This window comes from Microcebus murinus, chromosome X, assembly GCF_040939455.1.
Source record: "Microcebus murinus isolate Inina chromosome X, M.murinus_Inina_mat1.0, whole genome shotgun sequence".
In the NCBI taxonomy this organism is placed as follows: Eukaryota; Metazoa; Chordata; class Mammalia; order Primates; family Cheirogaleidae; genus Microcebus; species Microcebus murinus.
The window spans coordinates 122,450,099-122,475,097 of record NC_134136.1 but is presented as its reverse complement, the minus strand read 5'-3'; the positions used below and the strand labels follow the sequence as shown (position 1 = coordinate 122,475,097).

Here is a 24,999-nt window from a genome sequence, read left to right as displayed (position 1 = left end):
AAGACCTGACAAAAGCTTCCGCTTTCATTTCTACGGTTATTAAGTCAACGGTTCTCTTTAAAGGAGAACCGCGGAAGAGTGATTTTCTGTCGGCAAACACTTCCTTAGCGACGAGTCCAACCATGAGACAGGATGCTGTAATGTCGCATCACAATGGGTAGTATATGAAAGCTCAAAAAGCCAATCAGATGACTTACCTTTTGGTAGAACATTAAATCACAATTCACCTGACGTGTTGGTTTTGTTCTCTTCTCTCTGTCTCTAAAATGCTGAACTTCTGAATTAGGTCTACCCCTTCCCTTCGTAGGCAGTGGTTTGGTCCGACCTGAATAGTGACAGGAGGCAGGAGCTGCGTCTGCGCAGGAAGCTGGCGGGGGTGGGGGTGGGGGGAGGAACATGGCGCAAGCTCTGTCTGAAGAGGAGTTTCAGCGGATGCAGGTGCCGGGAAAGACCACCAGGCTAGGCGACTGGGGGAGGGATAGAGAGAGATCATGCCACCAGCTGTGAGAATGGGTTGGTTGGGATTGATCCAGAGTCTAAGGGGTTGATCCGGAGAAAGGAAACTGAGGCTCCGAGTAGTGAGAGTCTTTCATCCCGAGATACGGTGGGGGCTCAGAAGGTTGAATTCAATTAGCCTTGTGGGTGGGGAACAGCGTCCTTGAATAACCAGTACTTTACTCAGACCTGGAAGGGACAAGACTTTTGGGACCGTGCAGGGGACACCAGCGATGAGTGATGATAATGTTGGGCTTTGAGAAGGCGAAACCATTTTGCCTGGAGAAGAAGGAAGCGGTGTTGGGCTGTTTGCGTCATGGTGGGGGAGCCCTTGAGAGGGTAATACCATTAGTCAGTGGGAGGTGGAAAGTTTGTGGGAGATAACACTGTGCCAGGGGATTCAGGAAAGACCCCAGATGTCGTTGTTGTTCCTGGTTGGTGGAAATCCTGTGGGAGTGGTGGCTGTGCATCCTAAGAGGGGGCAGTACCATTGGATGATTAAGGGTGATTACATTAGGCCTGGGGTGAAGAAGGCCCTGAATGGGTAATACCATTAGTCTCTGTTGGGGAGGGGTCCATAAGAGGTGAAAGAGTGACACCTTGGGCTGCATGGAGGAGTGATCACTGAGCTTTGGGGAGGAACCCTCTGACTACCTGATTCTTTTGGGAGGGGGAACTCTGTGACTGGATGAAAGACCATAGCCTTGTACAGTGAATGGGCCCATGTTGAGAGAGTTCCTCACTGGGGGAGACTCTGAGAGGGGGAAACCCTGAGTAGGGTCCTATGGGGGGAAGGGAGGAACTCTGAATGAGAACAGGTAATCCTATTAGTCCTTGAATGAGGGAAACCAGGTGTCCCTGTGTGAGGGATACTGAGGATAGAAGGGTGAGCTCATTTTGAACGACAAATGAGGAAGACCACTGTAATCTCTGTGAGGGATTCTATGTAAGACTAGTCCAACTGGCTCACCGAAGGTCTTGCAGAAGAGGGACCCTAAAGGGTGGAGGGCCATCCCATTGGATCATGACTGGGTAGATCTTGAAGGGAGTGGGGGAACCCTTGAGTGAGGAAGATTGATCCCACTGTGCCATGAGTGAGGGAAAACCATTGGGCTCTGTTGGGGAGGGACTCTAAGGGGGTATTCCAAAGGGTATTCCAATTGGATCAGGACTTCGGGAGATAGATCACTGTGTCCTGGGGAGGGGAGGACGGGTAGGAAAGATTCTGTAGAGGACAAGCCCTCTGATCTTGAGCAGACTATCAGGGGTAGGGGATGGAGGCTGGTGCCATGGGAGGGAGGGAGGGAGGGAGGGAGGGAGGGAGGGAGGGAGGGAGGGAGGGAGGGAAAGGTCCTGGTGGGGTAACGGACGGTAGGTGGGTCTGGGAAGAACCAGAGAATGGGCCCTACAGGACGGGTAAGGAGGAGTGTGCTGTTTGAAATAGCCCATATTTCACTTTCCCTTAATTCTTGAAGGGGGCCTGGACATGTTTTGAGAGCACTGGGGAAAGGGGGACCCTGGGAAGTGCCTGACTCAGTGAAAGTCAGGCAGGAGAATACCAGACCTTCTTCCCTTGGGAAAGAGAAGGAAGGCAGGTCTCTGCTCCCTGCCTTCAGAGGCCTCCAGGTCTGGCCAAGAAGATGGGCAACACTCCTGACAGTGTTTAGTGTGTGAAGAGGTCAGCCAAGATGAGGAGGAGGGATTTTATCCAGTGGGCATGGAGAGCCATGCAGTGCACATGAACAAGAGCCTGATGGGGGCAGTGCTCTGTGATGGCTGAGTGCAGGGTGGATTGGGGGGTGGATGGAGGGGGGAGGCTATCTTGGGTTATAAGTGAAGCTGGGGATGGTGGGGCAGGGACTGAGGGCCTGGAGGCTTATTTAGAATGCAGCAGGTACAGGTCTTAAGGAATGGTTAAAGAGGCAAATGGAGGGTGTGGGGTTTGGGGGCTTAGGGGCTTGGTTCTCTCATGGTGTGGGTAGAGGTGCTTTCCTGACCAAGTCTTTCTCTTCCCTGCTTCTCCTAAAGGCTCAGCTCCTGGAACTCCGGACAAACAATTACCAGCTTTCAGATGAACTACGCAAGAATGGTGTTGGTGAGCCAGGAGGGTTTCATTAGATGGGGGTGGCTTTAAGGGACGAGGGCTGAGGTTTTCCCCCAGAGGCCCGGCAGGAAGACCTTTCAGCTCTTTGCCATGCCTGAAGCTGAGATTCCCTGCTTTCCCCACACCAGAACTCACCAGTCTTCGACAGAAGGTTGCCTACCTGGATAAGGAGTTCAGCAAAGCTCAGAAGGTACCTCCCTCCACCCACCCATCCACCCACCCTTGCTTCCCTCTACCAATCTGACTCATTCATCTATCCAGAGAGCGCCCACAGTGAACCAGACCTAATGTGGCAAGCTGTTTTCATGTACTTATTGAAGAATTCTCATGGAAGTCTCTTTAGTTTGTTAATTTTACCTAATCCTGCTTAATTTATGGATTAATTTTAATTTACTCTTAACTCATTTCTAATTTCAATTACTTACTCGTTCTCATTCACTAACTTTTAATTAAATTGTCAAATCTGTCAGTGAATCTGCCTTGTGCTCCCGCCTCCCATCCCTGCCCTGGTCCAGTTGGCAAAATGAGATCAAACCCACCTCTCAGATGCTCTAAAGATGAGATACAGTGTAGCCTATCGTGGCCCTTCAAGACATTCAAGGTCCTCCTTTACATTGTACTTCACCGCTCTGTCCCCGTGCATAGCACAATGTTATGCATAGTGTGAGCTTGATAAATATTTGTTGGATGAAGGGATACAAATATGCAGCAAATCTGACAGTAAGGAAGCTGGGCTTCTCGTTGGCAGAGCACTGATTCCCCAAACCTCACAATGCCCTTGGCTGCCCAGCAGGGGAGCAGCAGTTCCCACACTGCATGGGAGGGATCCACGTAGACATGTTTGGGCAGATGTACCAATGAAGCCACAACTTCTGAGCCTGGAGATCCAGCTCATAAAAGGTTAAATACCAAGACCCCGTAACCAGCCCCAAGAGCTTAGAAGAAAGGATGATTTCTGTGTGCTACAGGCCCAAGGCAAGATTTGTATTCATTTATTCACTCACTCATTCCATCATTCCTGTGGGCTTCAAAATGTCATGTAAGTTCTGTGATTGAAGGCACTCCCATCCTGCAACCCCTATCACCTTTGTCCCCCTCTTAACACTTGCCACAATTGTCTTTATTCCTTAGTGAGGGTGTCCATCTCTGCTCACATTAACTCTCTTCCCAACCCCCTTTAGGCACTGAGCAAGAGCAAGAAAGCTCAGGTAAGGGGACCCATGGGTGACCCAAGTGTGTCTGGGAGACTGTCTTGGCAGTATATTCATGTATGCTGGGGTCTCCTCGTACTGGTCTGTCTTTCTCTGTGTGTGCCCTTGTGTCTACGACTACCTCACTGCCATGTGTTTCTGTGTCTGTCATCGTTTTCCTGTGTTTGTCTTGAACTTGTGCCTCTATCAGTGTGTCTCTTTCCTTCTCTCTTTCTCTTTGTCCTTATTTCTGACTCTCTCTTTCTGTCCTTATCTCTGTTTTCCTGTTCCTCTCTCTCTGGCTCTTGTTTCTCTCCCTAATCTCTTCTTTGTCTCTTCCCCACCCTGTTCCTATCTCTGCCAGCATTTCTCTCTTTTCTACTTCCCCTTTCTCTCTCTGACTCCTTGCTTCTCTTTCCTCTAATTCCTCTGCCACCTCCTAAGTCATTTCTTTCCCTGAACCCCTCTCTTTTCTCTCTGTTTCTGTTCTGTCCCTGCCAATTTCCCTCTATTCCTATCTCTCTGTCTTCCTGACCTTTCTTTTGCTCTCTCTCCCTTCCAATCCCTTTCTCCTTCCCTATTTTCCCCCTTTCCCCATCTCTCTCTGCCTCCTGTCTCCCCTGTCATTATCTTTCCCTTTCTTCCCTCCACTCTCTCCCTTCCCATGTCTCTCTCTCCCCCTCCCGTCTCTCCTTTTATCCCTCTCTGGGTCTGTCTCTCTTGTATCGCTCCATTCTCTACCCCACATCCTCCCTCATGTCATTTTCTTCCTCTCTGTGTTTCTTTGTCCTACCTCCCCATCCTTCCTGCCCTTGTTGGAGTCCTGGCCCATGTCTGCCACTGCAGGAAGTCGAGGTGCTGCTGAGTGAAAATGAGATGCTGCAGGCAAAGCTGCACAGCCAGGAGGAGGACTTCCGTCTGCAGAACAGCACACTTATGGCCGAGTTCAGCAAGGTGCTGGTGCCTGGGATGATTGAGGGGGAAATGAGGAGTAGGAGCCACGTGGGCTGGAACCAGACAGCAGCAGAGTGTGGTTGGACAGGGGCTGGCCCTGGAGCACTGTCCGTGGTGCTGAAACAGGTTCTGGATTGCTGCTGGGGGCCAGTAATTTGACAGATGGGGCCACTCATCTGGGATTAGAAGGCTTCAAGCCCTGAGGTCAGCTGGTTGCTGGCCAAGTGACTCCTTTTCTTTGTGCTTCTTGTCTCCAGGTATATAATTTGGGGCCGATGCTATGGAGCTCCAAGGTGTTGGGGGTTTTTAAGTAAAGTTCTTATGCTTAATATGGGATGGAAAGGTGATCTAGCTCCTTCCCTTTTCTCTTCCATCCCTTCATCTGACATGAGCCTGGGGTTCTACTTCTTCCAGATAATTCATCCTGGGTCAGCTAATTGTATCTCCTTACTGATTTTAGTGTCCTGGCTGTATCTAAATCTACTGGGAGTTGGAGACATTGTCTTTTGTTTCCTTATCTATCTTCTGTATCCACAGTTAATAATTTTCTAAGTTCTGACTTGCTGTTGGGCCTGTGAAAGAAAAGGAAATTTTTTTAAACACATGATTTTCTAAGTTTTTTTTTTATTTTAAACATATTACATTATTTTAGTTTATATTTTTTTCTTCTTTTTCCAGCAAGATTCCATCACACATTTTTTTTTAATATTTAAAAAATTTTACATTTTTCTAATTTTTAGCAGCATCCCATTCTGGATTTCTAAGTTTTTAGTTTAAGAAAAAAAGTACCATGGCAGAAAATATGGTATTTCTAAGGCTCCACCTGCGAATATAGTGCTTAAGACCTTAAAAAAACAAAACAAAACAGAAAACAACCTTTAATCAGGTATAATACCAGGAGAGGCAGTTTAGTAAGTAGTGGTTATGAGCAGGGACTCTGGAGCCAAAAGACCTAAATTAAAATCTTGGCTTTGCCTTTTACTAACTGTAACCTTGAGCAAGTCATTTAACCTACCTGGTTCTTTGTTCCTAAACATTTAAAATGGAAATGATAATAATAACAGTACCTGCCTCACAGGGCTTCTGTGAGGATTAAATGAGTAAATGTATGTAAGTTACTCAGAACAGAGCCTTGCACATGGTATCAGCTATGGACATATCAGCCAGTAATATTATCCTGCTATTAATTCATTTTCCCTCTAAAATAAATTTCTTGACTTTTTAAAAGTTTTATATCCATCCTGTGGCCCTGCCCTGCTTCAAGCTATTACCACCTTTCACCTGCTCTGCTTCCATACCTCCTCCCTGGTCTTTTTGCTTCTAGTTTCTTCTATCAGTCCATTCCACAGAGGCTGTTCTGACCTGCAGGTCTCAGCACATCCATCCTTTAAATAATACCTTCTGTTCTTTACCCCCACCCCCTATTCAGAGCCCCCAGTGCTCACATAACCGTTGGCCTCACTGCCTCACCCCTCACGGCCTCCTGCCTCCAACCTCCATGGGATCATGGTTCTTGCAGAGTGAGGTAGGGACAGACATTCTTCTATAAATCCAGCTTGTGTTTCCTTGCACCTGCCCTAAGCCAGGTGTAGGGACCTCCCTCACAGTCCCCTCTCCTCCTCCCTCCCAGGAACTGGAAGTGTTCACAGAGACACCTGTGTTCCAAGCCTGCCTCCACCCCTTATTTGCCGAAATATTTCAGCTCAGTTGTTCCTTCAGCAAATACTTTCTGAGCACACACCATGTGCTCTGTGTTCTGGAAATGCAGTTGTGAGCAGCACAGAATGGTTTCCACTCAGGCAGCTTACATTCTAGGGGTGGGATGGGGTGAAGATGATAACATATTGAACAAATCACGTTTTGTATCAATAGCTGATGTTTATATGGTACTTTTACTGTGTGCCAGGTCCTGTTTGAAGTGCTCCACATTATTCACACATTTAATTCTTGCAACAGGTGAATGAAATACTATTAGTATTCCTATGTAGGCTGGGCACAGTGGCTCAGGCCTGTAATCCTAGCACTCTGGGAGGCCAAGGCAGGTGGATCACTTGAGCTCAGGAGTTCGGGACCAGCCTGAACAAGAGTGAGACCCCGTCTCTACTAAAACTAGAAAGAAATTAACTGGCCAACTAAAAATATATAGAAAAAATTAGCCAGGCATGGTGGCCCATGCCTGTAGTCCCAGTTACTCGGGAGGCTGAGGCAGGAGGATCTCTTGAGCCCAGGAGTTTGAGGTTGCTGTGAGCTAGGCTGATGCCATGGCACTCTAGCTGGGGCAACAAGAGTGAGACTCTGTCTCTAAAAAAAAAAAAAAAAATAGATGCGGATACATAGTATCCCTATGTAACAGGAAGGTTAAGTCATTTGTACCAGGGTCACATGGCCAGTAAATGGCAGGATAGAAATTCACATCGAAGCAGTCTGGTTTTAGAATCTATACTTGTGACCCTATGTTACAAAATAACAGTTAATTATGATTAGTGCTAGGTGAGAATGAAAGGCACAGAGTACTGTGATAGTACTGGACTTTCTGTGTTGAGGGATACTACTTTAAAGGTGACACAGAGCAGAGCACTGAAGGATACAAAGAAGCCAGTCATGTAGAGAACTGGATGAAGGGAATAGTGTTCTGCTTAGAAAATGTCGCAAGCAATAAAATAAATTCTCTGTGGGCCTCGGTATTCTCATTTGACAATGGTGACAAGAGATTGTCTTGGGACTTCTATGAGAACTGTGCTTTAGCTAGGAGTTGAACAGGGGCTGGCTAGGTTTTATTTGTACCGTACACCGCTCTAAGGCCAAGGGCTGGCAACATGGGAGCTGCTGGCAGTGCTGGCCCTGGAAATACCCTGAAAGCTGTCTATGGTGCCTAGGCTGAGAAGCTGCTATCCCTGGGCTTAGGATCCAGGACACAGACCCCTCTACAGAAGAGGATTGGCAGTGAGGCTGTCTTTGGTACTGATAACTTCCAGAGGAGCCAGAGGTCTTGTATTGCATCTATGAGGGTGGGAGTGGGTAAGGGGAAAATCATTCTTAGTATCCTCATCCTTGACTCTGCCACTTAACAGATGTGTGAATTTGAATTTAACATTTCTCTGCCTCAGTGTCCTTTTCTGTAAAGTGTGAGAGCATCTACATCAAAGGGCCGTTATGGGAATTAAATGAATTGCAAAGTACACGGCCAAGTGCTATGTATATTTCATCAAATCTTATTCTGATTCTCTGCTTCTCTGCCCCCTCTTCTTTCCCTGCTCAGCTCTGCAGCCAGATGGAACAGCTGGAACGAGAGAACCAGCAACTAAAGGAGGGGACTACTGGAGGAGGGGTTGCCCAAGCTGGGCCTCTCGTGGATGGGGAGCTTCTGAGACTACAGGCAGAAAACACAGCCTTGCAGAAGAATGTGGCAGGTGCATGGAGACCCTCCTGGGGCTATGGGGACCTCAGGGCTGAAGCAGGACAAGAAAGACTTTAATCCTCTAAGGGGAAGGGGAAGGGCTTCAGAATGAGGCTTGACCCTGTCACAAACCAATGTGTGCCTTTGGCCAAGCCATTTCATCTCTCTCAGCCCAAGCTTCATCATCTACACAGTGCACATAGTGATGTCTGTCACCCAGAAGATTTTGGTAAAGATAAGAGGTAGTATCACTCTGAGTTTAGGTCAGTGCCTGGTACCTAGCAAATGTTATACAGATTAGCAGCTTGAATATCAAAAAGGTGCTATTTGCTAAGGGGAGAAAGTGAATGAAGGAGCATTGGGAAGCTTCTGAGCCCAGATTGTAAGTGGGGTCTGGGATGAAAGCTGAAAGAAAGCTCAGTGAGGTGTGGGAGGGTGTGGTGTGTGGACCTTTGGGGAGCAGCTGGGACTAGTGTCGCAGGTGCTGGTATGTCAATCAGGAGGGAGACTTGGTAGGGTATGAGTGGGAATTAGAAAGTTCTAGGAGGGATTCAGCTGTAAGTAGAGGGTGGACCATGGTGGGCATGGCCTTGGAGGGCAGTAGGTGGGACTCGGCAGGTTGAGAATGGGGCCTGGGAGACCATCGTGGGCTAATTTGATGGTAGACAGGATCTAAGTCGTTGGTGGGGCTTAAAAGATTTGTGAGAGGTGTGAATGGGAAGGACCTTCATCTTGTAGGCATGTGGTCATTTGGAGCAGGGTCTGTGCCACCTGAGGGGTTGAAGGCCAGTTCTCCCTTTATTCAAGACTTGGCAAGGGACTTCAGAGACCACCTCATCTGTCACAAATCTCTGTTCTATCCACCAGCCCTGCAGGAGCGCTATGGGAAAGAGGCCGGGAAGCCCTCAGCTGTCACTGAAGGCCAAGGGGACCCCCCAGGGGGGCCAGCCCCCACTGTCCTGACCCCCATGCCATTGGCAGAGGTGGAGCTGAAATGGGAAATGGAGAAAGAGGAAAAGAGATTGCTCTGGGAGCAGCTGCAAGGCTTGGAGGTGAATCTGGGTCTGATGGGCCTGGGATGCTGGGAGGCAGGCAGTTGCTTCAGTTCTGTCTGTGGTCCCATGGTGATGTCTGTGACATCACCATCTCGTGGGCTGATGGGGTGAGGGAAGCAGGAGGACAGGGGAAGGCAGAGGCCTTTTCCCATCCCTGCTGACAACAACCCCATCTCTCATCCTTCCCTGCAGAGCTCAAAGCAGGTGGAAACATCCAGGCTGCAGGAGGAACTTGCTAAGGTGGGGCTTCTCTGAGGTTTGTACCACTCTACTCCCCACGTACTGGGCTTTCCCTGACAGGGCAGAAGGGGCACTGGACCCCCCTGAAAGCCTCAGTTTCATCAGTTGTGAAATGGAGAGACTCATATTTACATCTCAGAGTTGCTTTCAATATGGAATGGGCTAATGTGGTCCCACTATATCTTGTGTGTGGAAGGCCCCATCCTGTCTACCACCTCATTGCTTTGCCTATTCATTCATTCATTCATTCACTCAAGCATTTATAGACCCCTGGCTCTTATCTTAAGACTTGGAGGCCGGGCGCGGTGGCTCACGCCTGTAATCCTAGCTCTCTGGGAGGCCGAGGCGGGCGGATTGCTCAAGGTCAGGAGTTCGAAACCAGCCTGAGCAAGAGCGAGACCCCGTCTCTACTATAAATACAAAGAAATTAATTGGCCAACTGATATGTATATAAAAAAAAAATTAGCCGGGCATGGTGGCGCATGCCTGTAGTCCCAGCTACTTGGGAGGCTGAGGCAGAAGGATCGCTCGAGCCCAGGAGTTTGAGGTTGCTGTGAGCGAGGCTGACGCCACGGCACTCACTCTAGCCTGGACAACAAAGCGAGACTCTGTCTCAAAAAAAAAAAAAAAAAAAAAGACTTGGAGACCCAATGGTGAGGCAGTTAGTCATGATCCTGCTTCCAGGCCTCCCAGTCTAGCCATTCTATGACACAGCCATTGGCCACTATTTTGGGGGCATAAGCGCTGGGCTTTGGAGCCTGAGGGATCTGGATGGAGATAATATGGTTGCTACTGATCAGCTGGACAACTAAATGACTTAACACTTCTGAAACTCAGTTTCCCCATTTGTAAAACTGGTACTACTCACTTCCCAGAGCTGTTTAAGGATTCCCATGAGATGACATAAGTAAATCCTGGTTTCTAGAAATGACTTAGTAAGAAGTGTATGTAAATATTAAGTTTATTTTTGTTTTTATTAGTATTATTCTCATTGTTATTACTTGTCTGCACCCTTTCCACATCCAGCTTTCTGAGAAACTGAGAAAGAAACAAGAAAGGTAAATTTCTTTTTTTTTTCAGGGGTTTTGGGGGACTAGGAGGGAATTGACTTGTGAAACTGACCCATCTACATCTGTCTTTCTGTGCCCAGTTTTTGCCGTCTGCAGACAGAAAAGGAGATGCTATTTAATGACAGCAGGTAACTGCTGGGGTTGAGGCCATTGGTGGACATTGGGGACAGGGCCCAGCAGAATTAACTGAAGACCACAGGAGCAGAGCCGAAGACTGGGCCTTAAGCCATGCTCAATGTGCCCACTCCCCATCACCCCCAGGAACAAGATTGAAGAGTTACAACAGCAGAAGGAAGCTGATCTCAAAGCCCAGTTGGCTCGAACCCAGAAACTGCAGAAGGAACTTGAGGCTGCCAATCAGGTGAGGAGGGCTGGGTTCTGAGATCCCTGGGGTAGGGACCAGGGCTGGGAGTCTGGGGAGGTCTGAGATCCATGGAGGGTGGCTGGAGAGTCTGAGATTTCCTGTGTTGGAAATACAGTGATTGGAGGGGTCCTAGGCCCCCGAGGAGCTAGGAACTTGGGAGCTAAAGAGTCCTGAGAACCCTAGGAGTTGGGATAGGAGTTTGCATGAATTGAGGATCCCAGGGGGCTAAGGACTTAGGGGGTTGTGTTCCACAAGTGTGAATGAATCTGAAATTCCTGAGGGTTGGAGACTGGAGTCTGGATGAATTGGGTTGAGTCTGAATTCCCTAGAGCCTGGGTGACTTTGAGACCTTTAGGGGCTGGGATGTCAGTAAATTTGAGACTCCCAGAGGCTCAGGACATGGGAGCTGGGTAGACACAAGACTTTCAAGGTGAGACAGGTAGAGCTGGAGGCTGTGTGCATTTGAGACCCTCAGGGTCTAGGGACTGGTTTGGGCCTGAGACAGCTAGGAAGCAGGATCACATGGACTGGGTGGTCCTGAGACCCCTGGAGGCTGTGAACAAAAGGCTGGTCTGTCTGAGACCTCCAGGGGCTGGAACAAAAGTCTAGGTGAGTCTGAGATTCCTGAGGGGGGGGGGCTGGATGACTTTAAAGCCTCTGGGTTTTCCCTCAGAAAGGGTGAGTCTGAGGTCTCTTGGAATAGAGGATATTCTTGTGGGGCTTGTGGGTCTAAGACCTCTAGAATCTGGGAACATGAGGGCTGGGACAGGAGTCTGGGTAAAGCTGAGACCCCAGGAGCTGGTGATTGGCTGGGTCTGAAGATCCTCAGAGACTGGGAAGCAGAGTGACAGATGAGGGGGCATCACCCTGAGACTTCACTAGGGGCTGAAAACTAGGAGGTTGTATGAGTTTGAGAACTCTAGAGTCTGAGAATATGAGTTTGGGTGGATCTGAGACTCTTGGGAGATAGGGGCATGGGGGTTGAGTGCATTTGAAACCCTGGTGGGTGGGTCAGGAGTCTGGGTGAAGCTGTAGTCCCTGAGTGCTGATTGCATCTCACAGTCCTGGGGCTCCAGAGATGGAATTTGGATGGGTGAGTATGAGACCACTTATGGATGAGGCCGGAGTGAGTTTGAACCCTCCAGGAGCTAGGACCAGGAGCCTAGGTATGTCTAAGATGCTTGGTGGCTAGGATAGAGGGGTTGAATGTGTCTGAGGCCCCTGGGGGTAGTGACCTCCAGGTGAACGTGAGATCTCTGATGGCTGGGTGGTCCAAGATCCACTGGTGCCAGGGATGTGCTGTTGGGTGGTTAAAGAGGGAGTGTGTACGGTCATATGTACTCTAGGGGAGGCTGAGGTTTGTAACGGGCTCCCCTGGCCTACTGGTCCCCACAGAGCTTGGCAGAGCTGAGAGACCAGCGGCAGGGAGAGCGCCTGGAGCACGCAGCAGCTTTGCGGGCCCTGCAAGATCAGGTATGTTGCACTGGGTGGGCTCAGGGAGCTGGAGTTCAGGGTGGGGCAGCCTGTGTGGGTACTACATAGGCAAGGCACCAGGGGCCCTGCTTCCCCCAGTCCTCTGTGTGTACGTCTCCTTTCTTTCTTGACTGCGGGTAGGTCCTGTCCCCGTGTTCTGAACCCACTCTTACCTGTTGTGGGGTGGGGCCAGGTGTCCATCCAGAGTGCAGATGCGCAGGAACAAGTGGAAGGGCTTTTGGCTGAGAACAATGCCTTGAGGACTAGCCTGGCTGCTCTGGAGCAGGTACAGGACCCCTGGGGGCCCTGCCAATCCTTCCCCAGTTCTCCCATCTCCCTGCTTCTGATCCATGTTCGAACAGGGTGGCCTAGACCCTATGTTGTTCTCCTGCCTCTGTTTCTGTTGCTCCTTTCTATTGGCTTCCAGCCCTCATCTATCTGCCCATCCATCCCTGCTTCTCTTGCATTCTGGTTTCTCTCCAGTAAAGTGCATGAAGTATACTAATCTTAAGTGTATGTTCGATGAATCTTCTCCTTCCTTCTCTCTCCATATAACCACCACCCAGATCAAAATATAGAGCTTTTTTTTTTTTTTTGAGACAGTCTCGCTCTGTTGCTTGGGGTAGAGTGCTGTGGCATCAGCCTAGCTCACAGCAACCTCAAACTCCTGGGCTCCAGTCATCTTCCTGCCTCAGCCTCCCAAGTAGCTGAACTACAGGCATGCACCACCAAGCCCAACTAATTTTTTCTATTTTTAGTAGAGATGGGGTCTTATTCTTGCTCAGGCTGTTCTCCAACTCCTGACCTCAAGTGATCCTCCCACCTCGGCCTCCCAGAGTGCTAGGATTACAGGTGTGAGCCACCATGCCTGGCCTAGAACACTTTTTCTTTTTTTGAGACAGGGTCTCACTCTGTCCTCTCGGCTAGAGTGCAGTGGCATCATCATAGCTCACTGTAACCTCAAACTCCTGGGTTCAAGCAATTCTCCTGCCTCAGCCTCCTGAGCAGTGCACCATCATGCCCAGATAATAAGATATAGAGCATTTTTATATCCCACAAGGTCTCCTTTACCCCTTTCCACTCAGTATTCCCCTAGAAGTAATTATAATATTATTGTGATCTCTATCAATATAGAGTTATTTTGCTTATTCTTTGACTTCATATAAATGGAATTAGATACTCTTTAGTCCATAGCTTCTTTCTGGCAGCATTATATCTGTGAGGTTTACCCATATGTAGCATGGGTCTGTCTTTTTGTCACTGGGTGGTATTCCACTGTATGAATATATCATTGATTTTCTGTTTGAAATGTTCTTTTTCTTCCTGGCTCTCTTCCCACTTTTATTCCTGTCTTCCTGGAACTGGGAGGCCCACAGCCTGTGCCTGACTCCTGGGGCCTCTTTCACTCCACTTCCCATCACCACTACTTTCTCCAGATCCAAACGGCAAAGACCCAAGAACTAAATATGCTCCGGGAACAGACCACTGGGCTGACAGTTGAGCTACAGCAGCGGCAGGCTGAGTACGAGGACCTCATGGGACAGAAAGATGACCTCAACTCCCAGCTCCAGGTGACACTCTGTCTTCTCCTAGTTCCCTAGTACTGACACAGTGGAGTCCCCAGTAATGTATAGTGGGAAGGTTGGAATCAGGAGGACCTGGGTTCCAGTCAGGCTCCCTAATTTATTAGCACCTATGTGTCCTGGGACAAGTCATTTCACTTCTTTTTTTTTTTTTTTTTTTTGAGACAGAGTCTCACTTTGTTGCCCAGGCTAGAGTGAGTGCCGTGGCATCAGCCTAGCTCACAGCAACCTCCAACTCCTGGGCTCAAGTGATCCTGCTGCCTCAGCCTCCCGAGTAGCTGGGACTACAGGCATGCACCACCATGCCCGGCTAATTTTTTCTATATATATTAGTTGTCCAATTAATTTCTTTCTATTTATAGTAGAGACGGGGTCTCGCTCTTGCTCAGGTTGGTCATTTCACTTCTTTGACACTGAGCCCCTTCAGTTAGTTAGGGTATCTATTTTGATTCCATAATAGAAACCAGAATAATAGTGGACTAAATAAGATAAAAGTTTAGTTCTCTCTCATGTAAAAGTCCAGGTAAATTGTTCAGAGATGGAATGACGGCTTTCCAATCACTAACGACCCAGGTTATTTCTCCATTGCTATTCTGCCTCCTTTAACCCAAGACCTGTATCTCAGCATCTTGCTCAAGCTCCCCTACTGTCATGTTTGCATTCTATCTGGGAGGAAGGAGGAAAGGGAGCAGGGTATAGCATGCCCCTTTCCTTTAAGAGCATAACCTAAATTACTCACAGAAATTAATCACATGGCCACACCTAACTGTGAGGGAGGAGGGGAAACGTTTGCTAGACAACCATGTGCCCAACTACAAATTTTATTGCTGGAGAAGTAGGGGAGAATGAATACTGCGGAGCAACTAGTAGTTTGCCATATTTCCCATCCCAATATTGAGATCATAACACCCACTTGACCAGGGGGAATGGAGATGGTCTACTAGATGGTCCTGGGTGACTGGCACCTACTGGGGGCTGTTTATCAAATTCATCAGGCTGGGTGCAGTGGCTCACACCTGTAATCCTAGCACTTTGGGAAGCCAAGGTGGGAGGATCGCTTGAAGCTAGGAGTTTGAGACCAGCCCAAGGAAGAGTAAGACTCCATCTCTACAAAAAATAGAAAAATTAGCCATCTGCCTTGGCAAGTCAAGTTAGATAGTTTTTTAAAATATCAGTTATTGTTGCATCTATAAATTCTCCTTCTATTTAGAATTGCCCTAGATAGGGCCTTTATTTCAACTTGCTGCTGTAAGCTCATATCAATGTAATTCCCCAAACCTGTCAGGAGTGATGCACGGTGACACTGAGGCCCCTGGCTCTCCTAGTCTCCAGGCTGAAGAGCTTTTGGCTATAACCATCTGTGTATCTACACCCTCCTAGGTCAAATGGCTTAACAAATATATATCGTAAATGACATTGTTTCTATTAAAAGAGAGATACTATTTTTAATGATTTCCTCATTAAAGTCAGGGCTCACACAACATACACACATACACAATACTACAAGTTTGGTAACACAGAAAAGTTTAGAGATCCCTTATTTATTTATTTATTTATTTATTTGAGACTGAGTCTCACTTTGTTGCCCAGGCTAGAGTGAGTGCCGTGGTGTCAGCATAGCTCACAGCAACCTCAAACTCCTGGGCTCAAGCAATCCTGCTGCCTCAGCCTCCCGAGTAGCTGGGACTACAGGCTTGTGCCACCATGCCCGGCTAATTTTTTCAATATATATTAGTTGGCCAATTAATTTCTTTCTATTTATAGTAGAGATGGGGTCTCGCTCTTGCTCAGGCTGGTTTTGAACTCCTGACCTCGAGCAATCCGCCCGCCTCGACCTCTCAAAGTGCTAGGATTACAGGCATGAGCCACCGCGCCCGGCCCCTAATTTAATGCTAACAAACCTTGCAGTGCATAGTACATTACAAGACCTACTCAGACAGTTTACTATATTAAATAGTGCTCCTCCAAAATTCATGACCACCTAGAACCTCAGAATGTGACCTTATTTGGAAATAGGGTCTTCACAGATGTAATTAGTTAAAATTAGGTAATACTGGAGTTGGATGGGCCTGGTCCAATGACTAATATTACTATAAGAAAAGAAACACAGAGACAATGGCACACAAAGGGAAGATAGCCATGTAACAATGAAGGCAGGGACTGGAGTGATACATCTGCAAGCGAAGGAATGCCAAGGATTGTCAGCTGGAAGAGGCAAGGAAGGATCATTTCCCAGAGCCTTCAGGGGGAGCATGGCCCCGCCGATGCCTGCACTGTGGCCTCCACAACTATGAGAATACATTTCTGTTGTTAATTTTTTTTTGAGACAGAGTCTCGCTTTGTTGCCCAGGCTAGAGTGAGTGCCATGGCGTCAGCCTAGCTCACAGCAACCTCAAACTCCTGGGCTTAAGCAATCCTGCTGCCTCAGCCTCCCAAGTAGCTGGGACTACAGGCATGCGCCACCATGCCCGGGTATTTCTTTCTATTTTATAGTAGAGACAGGGTCTCACTCTTGCTCAGGCTGGTTTCGAACTCCTGACCTTGAGCAATCCGCCCACCTCGGCCTCCCAGAGTGCTAGGATTACAGGCATGAGCCACCGCGCCCGGCCCATTTCTATTGTTTAATGCTACCAGGTTTGTGGTCATGTGTTACAACAGCCACAGGAAACTAATACAAATAGTATATAGGAATATTTATGTCAACTCATAAAGTCAGTTGAATGTCTACCTTAGTCAAATACACATTTTTCATGCTACAACCCTTAAATAGCCAGACCTTCAGTGTAAATGGTAGAAATTCAGTGGTGTAAACCTCTATCTATATGAAACATACAAAAGGCAGAAAAATTAGTGTCTTCAGGCCTAGAAATAAAATAAAACCATAAAAAAGAGAAAAAAGGAAAAGACAAATTAGTCGGGTGTGGTGGCCTGTGCCTGTAGTCCCAGTTACTTGGGAGGCTAGGGAAGAAGGATTTCTTGAGCCCGGGGGTTCAAGGTTGTAGTGAGCTATGATGATGCCACTGTATTCTAGCCCAGGCAACAGAGTGAGACCCTGTCTCAAAAAAAAAATAAAATTCATCCCCTTCATTGCTGCATTAGGAGTCATTACGGGCCAATAGTCGGCTTCTGGACCAACTTCAAGAAATAGGGCAGGAGAAGGAGCAGTTGACCCAGGAACTACAGGAGGCCCGGAAGGTAAGGCAACATAGGGGCGGGGTATATGTGGGGAGTAGGGATTGAGTCAGTCCGTGAGGATGGAGGAAGACAATATAGCCCAATACATGGGGACAGGAGGAGAAGGCAAGTGACCAGTTCCATGAGGATGGGTGCGTGACTTAGCCAGTTTGGTGGCGATGGGGGGCGTTGGCCAGTTCCTTGGGCATGGGGAGAGGGTTGTGGGCCTTTTTTTGGTATTGGGGGAGGAGATTGACTGCCACCCTCCTGGCCCGCAGAGTGCTGAGAAGCGGAAGGCCATGCTGGATGAGCTAGCGATGCAGACAATGCAGGAGAAGTCCCAGCACAAGGAAGAGCTGGGAGCTGTCCGACTCCAGCATGAAAAGGAGGTTCTTGGAGTGCGTGCCCGCTATGAGCGTGAGCTCCGAGAGCTGCATGAAGACAAGAAGCGGCAGGAAGAGGAGCTCCGTGGGCAGATCCGGGAGGAGAAGGTGAGTGGGTGGATAAGAATGTCCTTCCTCCTCTATAACCTGGGCACCACGGCATTGCTGATCGGCCACTGGGTGGTGCGTGTGAGATGCCCACTCCTCTGCCTGCCTGGCCTGTGACAGTCTGCCCTCTTCCAGGCTCGAACACGGGAGCTGGAGACTCTCCAGCAGACAGTGGAAGAACTTCAAGCTCAAGTGCACTCCATGGATGGAGCTAAGGGCTGGTTTGAACGGCGCTTGAAGGAAGCTGAGGTGAGTTGGTGGTGCCTGGTGAGGCACAGAGGCTGGTTAGGGTCCCCGTACCAACCCAGGGGAGCAGGAGTGGTCAGGCCCTGGAACCTTCTGAGATGTTCTGGACTTGAGGCTATCTTCACAGTCCCCCTGGCTCAACAACAGCCCTCTGGAGTGGATCTGTGGATAGCCAACAGATAGGGGAGACTGTTAGGGGTTCCAGGCTGCCTTGGCTTTGTGAACATTTGAATAGGTACCTCTTCTTCCTGAAACTGTACTTCTGTCAGGAAATTATTGTAATGTACTGATGTTGTTTGAAGAAGAACCTTCATTGCCATTTTCTGGAAGACTCATGACAGATAATACACGAGAGGCAGTGCCATGTAGCCATGAAGAACACACACTAGAGCCAGTTTTTTGCCTGGGTTTGAAATCTATCTGGGCTACTTCCTAGCTCTGTGACCTTAAGCAAGTTATCTGACTTCTCTGCAGCTCATTTTCATCATCGGATAGAAAGGGGATGACAATAATACCTACGTATTATAATACCTATATTACCGTATTACCTGTATACCTATATTATAATACCAATAATACCTAGGTATTATGGGGGAAGTATACAAAAATGAGCTAATATATGTAAAATCCTTAGAATGTTCCTAGCATGAAATAAGTGCTGTGTTATGTTTTGTTAAATAAAAGAAAATGTAAATGCAAATCTAGGTCAATCATGTGAATGGTGCAGCCCTAGAGATATGACACTTCTGCATACTGCCTAAGGGCACATGGAGTTCCCTGCAGGAGGGTCATTCCTACCTACTCGCAGGCCCCTGCTGCAGTCCCTCACACCCCTAACTGGGCATGATGTCTTCGGGGTGGCTGTGGCCAGACCTGGGACTTGTCTTGTAGGAATCCCTGCAGCAGCAACAGCAGGAACAAGAGGAAGCCCTCAAGCAGTGCCGAGAGCAGCATGCCGCCGAGCTGAAGGTGCCCCTCGCATGATGGTGTTCCTCTCTCCTGGCAGTGACAGGCCCTCGTGGGAGGACAGAGGCTTCCCAACCCAAGCTGGGGCCTAAGCTGCTCTTTGCTTTGCAGGGCAAGGACAAGGAGCTACAGGGTGTGCGGGATCAACTCCAACAGGCCCAGGAAGAGCTAGACTGCCACCTGAAGACCATCAGCGTCCTGAAGCAGGTCAGCGGTCCCTCCATGGCCCCAGACACACCTCTGGGCCCCAGCGTGGGGCAGGGAGCAGGAAGCAGCACCCACCAGCCATGCTTTCTTTCCCCACAGGAGGTGAAGGACACAGTGGATGGGCAGCGGATCCTGGAGAAGAAGGGCAGCGCTGCTGTAAGTGGGGGTGCCCAAGAATGGCCCTCTCCTGGCCTGCAGCCTCCCACCCACCTATGGGGCCGCTAGGCCCCAGCCCTCATCTTCCTCCTGTCCCCCCAGCTCAAGGACCTCAAACGGCAGCTGCACCTGGAACGGAAACGCGCGGACAAGCTTCAGGAGCGGCTGCAGGACATCCTTACCAACAGCAAGAGCCGCTCAGGTGAGGGACCTGGACAAGCAGGGGAGGCTGCATCTGGGGGAGGCAGGGCCTGGAACTACAGGCCACGGGGCCTTCCTGCACCTCCCTCACCTTTCTGCACCTCCCTGGGCTGTGCTCTTCAGTCCCTCATGCACTCAGTTTGTCTTTATCTTTTCTCTGTCATTCCTCTGGTTCTTTCTCTGCATTACCTGTTTCTTCTATCTCTGTCTCCCCTTTGCTGTGTCTCTTCGCCGTTTCTGTCTCCCTCTGCCTCTGTCTCATTTTGTTCTCTTTCCTCTGTATTAGCCTTTATCTCCCTGCTTTCTTTCTCTGGTTCACTTTTCTGCCCCCTTTCCTTCTCTCTCCCCCTTGATATCTCTTTCTACCTCTCTTTTTTTTTCTCTCTCTGTCTTCTATGTCTCTGTCTGTGTCCCCTCTTTATGTACTACATACATGCTCCCATGCCTCACTGGTATTTCTAAATCCATTGTATCCATTCTTTCATTCTAGAAATCTCCATGCTCAAGCCCAGGTTCCCTGATATGAAAACCCCTGTGTCCCTGCCCTCCAGGGGCTCCTCGTTGAGCTAGGGAGACAGATATACACACAGACAGTAACACGCTGGTGTTTTCACTATACAGCAAAGCCAACCCTTGTTATTTCTGCCACTTAAGGGAGAAGACACACACACACACACACACACACACACACACACACACAGCCTTTTTTTTAGCCAGGGATGGCCTATAAATATATTTAAATAAATAAAATACAGGGATGGCTGTGGTGTATCTCTTAGATCACACATTCAGAGAAAACTTGCTCCTTGGTCCTGCCACTCAAGGTGCCCATGGAACCCCACTCACGCCCCACACCCTTGCTGGAGATCCCTTAGGGTGTGTTGTTAGCCCCCTCCCTAACACACAGAAGCAGCCGCAAGAGGAGCAGCACAAGCTCAGTGCCTGTGTTTTGAGTGACATGGCAAAACAGATGGATCTCTCACCAAATCAGTTTCTCTTCCGAGGCACTCAGTCTCCTGCAATAACCTCTCTTTATAAAGGAGGAGTTGTGTTTCTGTTTTGTCACAGATTACTATAAGAATCTCGGGCCAGATAGAATTGTATACCATCCTTTCACCTTGTCCATTAAATTAAATTGAGATGTCATTTAGGTACATGGTTACCAGAGTCTGCCTCCATCTTTTTTCTTTCTGTCTCTGCTGTGATTTGTGTCTTTCTCCAGGGCCTCTGTTCATCTCTGTCATCTTCTCTGGCTTTCTGTCCTTCTGGGGTTTTCTTTCTGCACACGGGTGTGCCCCTGTGTGCTCTCCTGTCTGTCTTCCTTTCTTTGAACCCTAAGTCTGAGTGTCTTTGCCACTTAAGGCCCATGTGTACCCACGTCAACATCTTTTTCCGAGCCTCTTCCATTTTGTCTCTCTTCTGTTGTGTGTGTTTGTCCAGAGAGGCAGCTCCTTTTTCTATTTCTGTCTTTCCCTGCCCTGCTGTCTGCTTCTGCCTTTCCCCATGCCCAGGTATCTCTGCTCCTTTCCATCTCTGTCAAATCTATTTCTGCTGCTTCCTGCTGGTCGCTGCTCTGGGACCCGTGGGGGATTGATGCTCAGGTTTCTCTTCCTCCCACTCCCCAGGCCTTGAGGAACTGGTTCTCTCAGAGATGAACTCACCAAGCCGGACCCAGACAGGGGACAGCAGTAGCGTCTCCTCCTTCAGCTATCGGGAGATCTTACGGGAGAAGGAGAGTCCAGCTGTTCCAGCCAGGGTGAGGGGCAAGGAAGAGCCTGCAGCCCTAGCTTCTCACACCCAAAATCTGGAACCCCCCTCCCCTTTTTCCCTCACCTATATCCATCTGCTACTCTGGGCCCAGCACACACATTTTCTTGTCAACTTCTCCCCAAGCCCACCAACTTGGATTCAGATTGCCACATAGGGGACGAGCCAGTCATTTGAAAATAATGCTTTTTTATTGTCCCATAAACAGTATGTGTGCATTGTAGAAAATTTTTTAAAAACCACAAATAAGCAAAAATTTTATATTTAAATATAAAAAAAATCACATTTCATCATCCAGAGATCACCATTATAAATTCTCAGTTCATACCCGTCTAGATCTCTCTCTTTTTTAAACCTAAATGAGATTGTGAGTAACCTGTTTTTGTTCAGCTCTACCTTCCCTCTACCTTCCCAATTTGGTAAATTTTCACAGTATCTGACACTTGGACCATAATCAGATTTCTCTAGTTGGCCCCAAAATGTCCTTTCTTGCTGGTTTTATGAAAACCAGCATTCAGCTTCAGGACACATGTTGCATCTGTTTATTTTATGTCCCTTAAGTCTCATTAATCTAGTGCAGTCTCTTTTTTCCTGATACTAACGTGTTAAAGAGACCAGCCTAGTTGACCCACTGGAAATATCCCACCTTTTGGGTTTTTCTGTTAGCTTCCTAATTGTATCATTTAGCTTGTTCCTCTTTATCCTAGTTTTCCTGTCAGCTGCGAGTTAGATCTCATTTGCTATAGGATCTCCCTTCATCCTTGCCATAGGCTCTGATGTGGTCCCTCTACCTCACTTTAGGCAAAGGAAATACAGAGACTCTGAGCGTGTCAAGGCAGGTGCCCAGCGCAGGGCCCACACTCTCCCACCCACCTCCTGCCCAGTGTTGTCTCTCAGCTGCTGACTCCTGTCTCAGGGGTCGGTGCTGAGCCTGGCACTGGCCTCTCCCCTCCTCTTCCCTGCAGTCCTTGTCCAGCAGCCCTCAGGCCCAGCCTCTTCGGCCAGCAGAGCTGTCAGATGAGGAAGTGGCTGAGCTCTTTCAGCGGCTGGCGGAGACACAGCAGGAGAAATGGATGTTGGAAGAGAAGGTACTGTCTGGCTGCTTGTCAGGGTAGTAGGGTCTGATCAAGCCCCTCATGTGTGAGCTTGTGCAGCTGAGGGGTCTGAGGTGGGCTGGGCCATCTTACAGGTGAAGCACCTGGAAGTGAGCAGCGCCTCCATGGCAGAGGACCTCTGCCGGAAGAGTGCCATCATTGAGACCTACGTCATGGACAGCCGGATTGGTCAGTGACCCCTCCCTGGTCCCTAGCCCTGGTCTAGCCTTCACCTGGCCCTCCTTCTCCATTGTTCTGTGCTGTGGCACTTGTCCTTCTCTCCTCTCCAAACTCAGAGAAGCTACTAACAAGACTGCGACCCACGGACGGGAGAGCAGGGAAGCTGTCCCTTTATCTCACCTCCTCCCTCCTATCCGTCTCTGTCATCTTTGCACTCTGCGTTCTCTAGTGTGTCTATCCTCTTTTTCCTTTCTTCTCTTTGTGTCTCATCTTCCTCTTGCTTTTCTTCTCTCTCCTCCCTGTTTCTTTTTTCTTGCCCCCTCCTTCATCTTGCTATCTGTATTGTTCTGTCTGTAAATTTGCATTCTCTGTATCTGTGTCCCTTTTGGGGTCCGTATTTCCTCCTCTCCCTTTCGTCTCCTTCCTTCTCTTTCCTCTCCCCTCCCTGTCTTTATTTCTTTTGCTCTTTTCTTTCAAACCTTCTCCCTTCCTTCATGATTTTTCCTTATTCATCAGAATAATACCAGCTGACATGCACCGAGGGTTTCCTGTGTGCTCTGTGCTTCACATGCCATCATGTGCATTTTTCCAGTTCCATGAATTAGTTATCATCCTCATTTCTCAGGGTTGCAAAGCTAGGAAGTGACAGAGCTAGGAGTCATGTGTCAAAACCTCAGCCCTATACATAACATGGCTTCTCCCCCTCCCTCCTCCCCTACTCTGTTTCCCTCCTTTCTCCTTTGGCTCTGCTTGGCCCTCCTCTGGCTCTGCCGAGGGGGTGGTTCTCAGCCTGGGCCCTTGCAGATGTGTCTGTGGCAGCAGGCCACACAGACCGCAGCGGGCTGGGCAGTGTCCTGAGAGACCTAGTGAAGCCAGGCGACGAGAACCTTCGGGAGATGAACAAGAAGCTGCAGAACATGCTGGAGGAGCAGCTCACCAAGAATATGCACTTGCACAAGGCGAGTGTGCCTGCCAACCTACCCATCTGTCTGTCCATCCAGCCACCTGCCCACCCGGCCACACATCATCCCCTACCCGCACATCAACCACCCCTTCGTGCATTCATCTTCCACCCTCCAATCAGTTTAGTCCTTCCAGCAACTCACTCATCCATTCATACACACATTCACCCAACCATTTGCCTGTCTGTCCATCTACCTACCCTACTATTTACTTATCTCAGCACCTACTGCATGTCCTGCCACCCATTTCCTGACATACCACTCTCATCTAGTCATTGGTTCCCCCTTGTTTTACTTTTTACCCACCCACCCTGTGTCCTACTTGCCTGCCTATTGTCCTTTGTCCATCCTCTGTACTTTTTTCAATTTTTTGTTTTTTTTTGTTTTTTTTTTTCTGTTTTTTTTTCCCATCCATCCTCTGGAAAAGTCACTTGGCCACCGATTTGCCTACCATGGATCCCCCACATCACCATCCACATGTCTATTTGCCCAACCTGCCACTCAAATAGTTTTCCCATCTCTGGGAGAGTCAGAAAGGAGTCATACCCAGCTCCTCCCTTTGAGAAGCCATCTCACATTTAGTAGAAGAGAAGGTGGTGAGGGTGGCAGTTGTATCCTCCAGTAGCACCATGTTATAGTAGGTGACTCACTCCCAAATCTATAGCACCAGAGGCTCCCTACCCATCCTTGCAACTTTTCCCAGTCCAGCTCACTGCTGGGGTCTCTGTGAGCTTCTCCAAGTACCTTCCTGCCCCAGCCCAGGCACAGCTGGGTGTTGATTAATGAATGGGGTGAAAAGGAAATCACAGATGATACCTCAACTTTGGTGAGGGAGTGGCCTACCCCCTTCTCTGGCCCCTGATGGCTCATTTGTTTCTTAGGACATGGAAGTTCTGTCCCAGGAAATTGTGCGGCTCAGCAAGGAGTGCGTGGGGTCTCCTGACGCAGACCTAGAGCCTGGAGAAACCAGCTAAAGACCTTCAGACTTCACCCACTCCCTCCCCTTCATAACCCCCAGGATGCCATTCCCTTGGGCTGTGGTGGGGATGTGGGGGCCAGAGCCAACATCGGATAGGTTGGTAGACTGGACATTAAAGGGGCTGGATGCCTGATGGCTGGTGTTTATGATCCTGTTTTAGGGCAGAGGCCCCAAGGGAGTGGTGGTCCTGAGGGAAGGGGTGGGAACTTCTCCATCTTCCTGGCCCTGGTTCCCAAGGGCTTCTGCCTTCATCTCTGCATGAGCTCTCCCTCCCAGAGACCAACTCTTTTTTATTTTATCTTATTTTTTAATTTATGTCTGGAGCCTGGCTACTCTGCATTTGGGATTGGGGATGGTGGGTGGGGGCGTGGTCCATGTTCAGCATTCTAGCAATGTGTGCGTGTGTGTGTGTGTGTGTGTGTGTGTGTGTGTGTGTGTGTAAAGGCTGTGCAGCCAAAATACCATCTGGCCAGACGGACCCACCCACTGACTGTCTGGTCTTGTTCTTTTCTTTTTTTTAAATTTATTTATTTAATATATTATTTTTCTTGCTTTTTTTTTTGATACACCCAAAAATCATGGTTTGTTGACGGTCTTGTTCTTTTCAACCAGGAGGGATGTGCTGGGGCAGAGTAGGGGTGGCACAGGTCA

General features: G+C 48.8%; 1 protein-coding gene across 5 annotated transcripts; it reads left to right on the top strand.

The window, feature by feature from the left end:
- Window positions 1–339: 339 nt before the first annotated feature.
- On the top strand, window positions 340–24,481 carry GRIPAP1 (GRIP1 associated protein 1). 5 transcript variants are annotated; one of them, XM_012738113.3, is made up of 27 exons: window positions 340–438; window positions 2,524–2,590; window positions 2,728–2,789; window positions 3,781–3,807; window positions 4,636–4,743; window positions 6,173–6,268; window positions 8,003–8,153; window positions 9,008–9,192; window positions 9,388–9,435; window positions 10,462–10,493; window positions 10,586–10,633; window positions 10,767–10,866; window positions 12,265–12,342; window positions 12,536–12,628; window positions 13,779–13,913; window positions 17,025–17,120; window positions 17,378–17,590; window positions 17,726–17,839; window positions 18,728–18,805; window positions 18,914–19,009; window positions 19,109–19,165; window positions 19,268–19,367; window positions 20,992–21,122; window positions 22,099–22,221; window positions 22,323–22,416; window positions 23,212–23,366; window positions 24,251–24,481. In XM_012738113.3, the coding sequence occupies exons 1-27, from the start codon at window positions 397–399 to the stop codon at window positions 24,341–24,343; spliced, it is 2,622 nt and encodes an 873-aa protein (XP_012593567.1). In that variant the 5' UTR covers window positions 340–396; the 3' UTR covers window positions 24,344–24,481. The 5 variants fall into 5 exon arrangements, with proteins under 5 accessions (XP_012593567.1, XP_012593572.1, XP_012593571.1 ...); XM_012738118.3 differs by lacking the exon at window positions 6,173–6,268; XM_012738117.3 differs by lacking the exon at window positions 12,536–12,628.
- The last annotated feature ends 518 nt before the right edge of the window (window positions 24,482–24,999 follow it).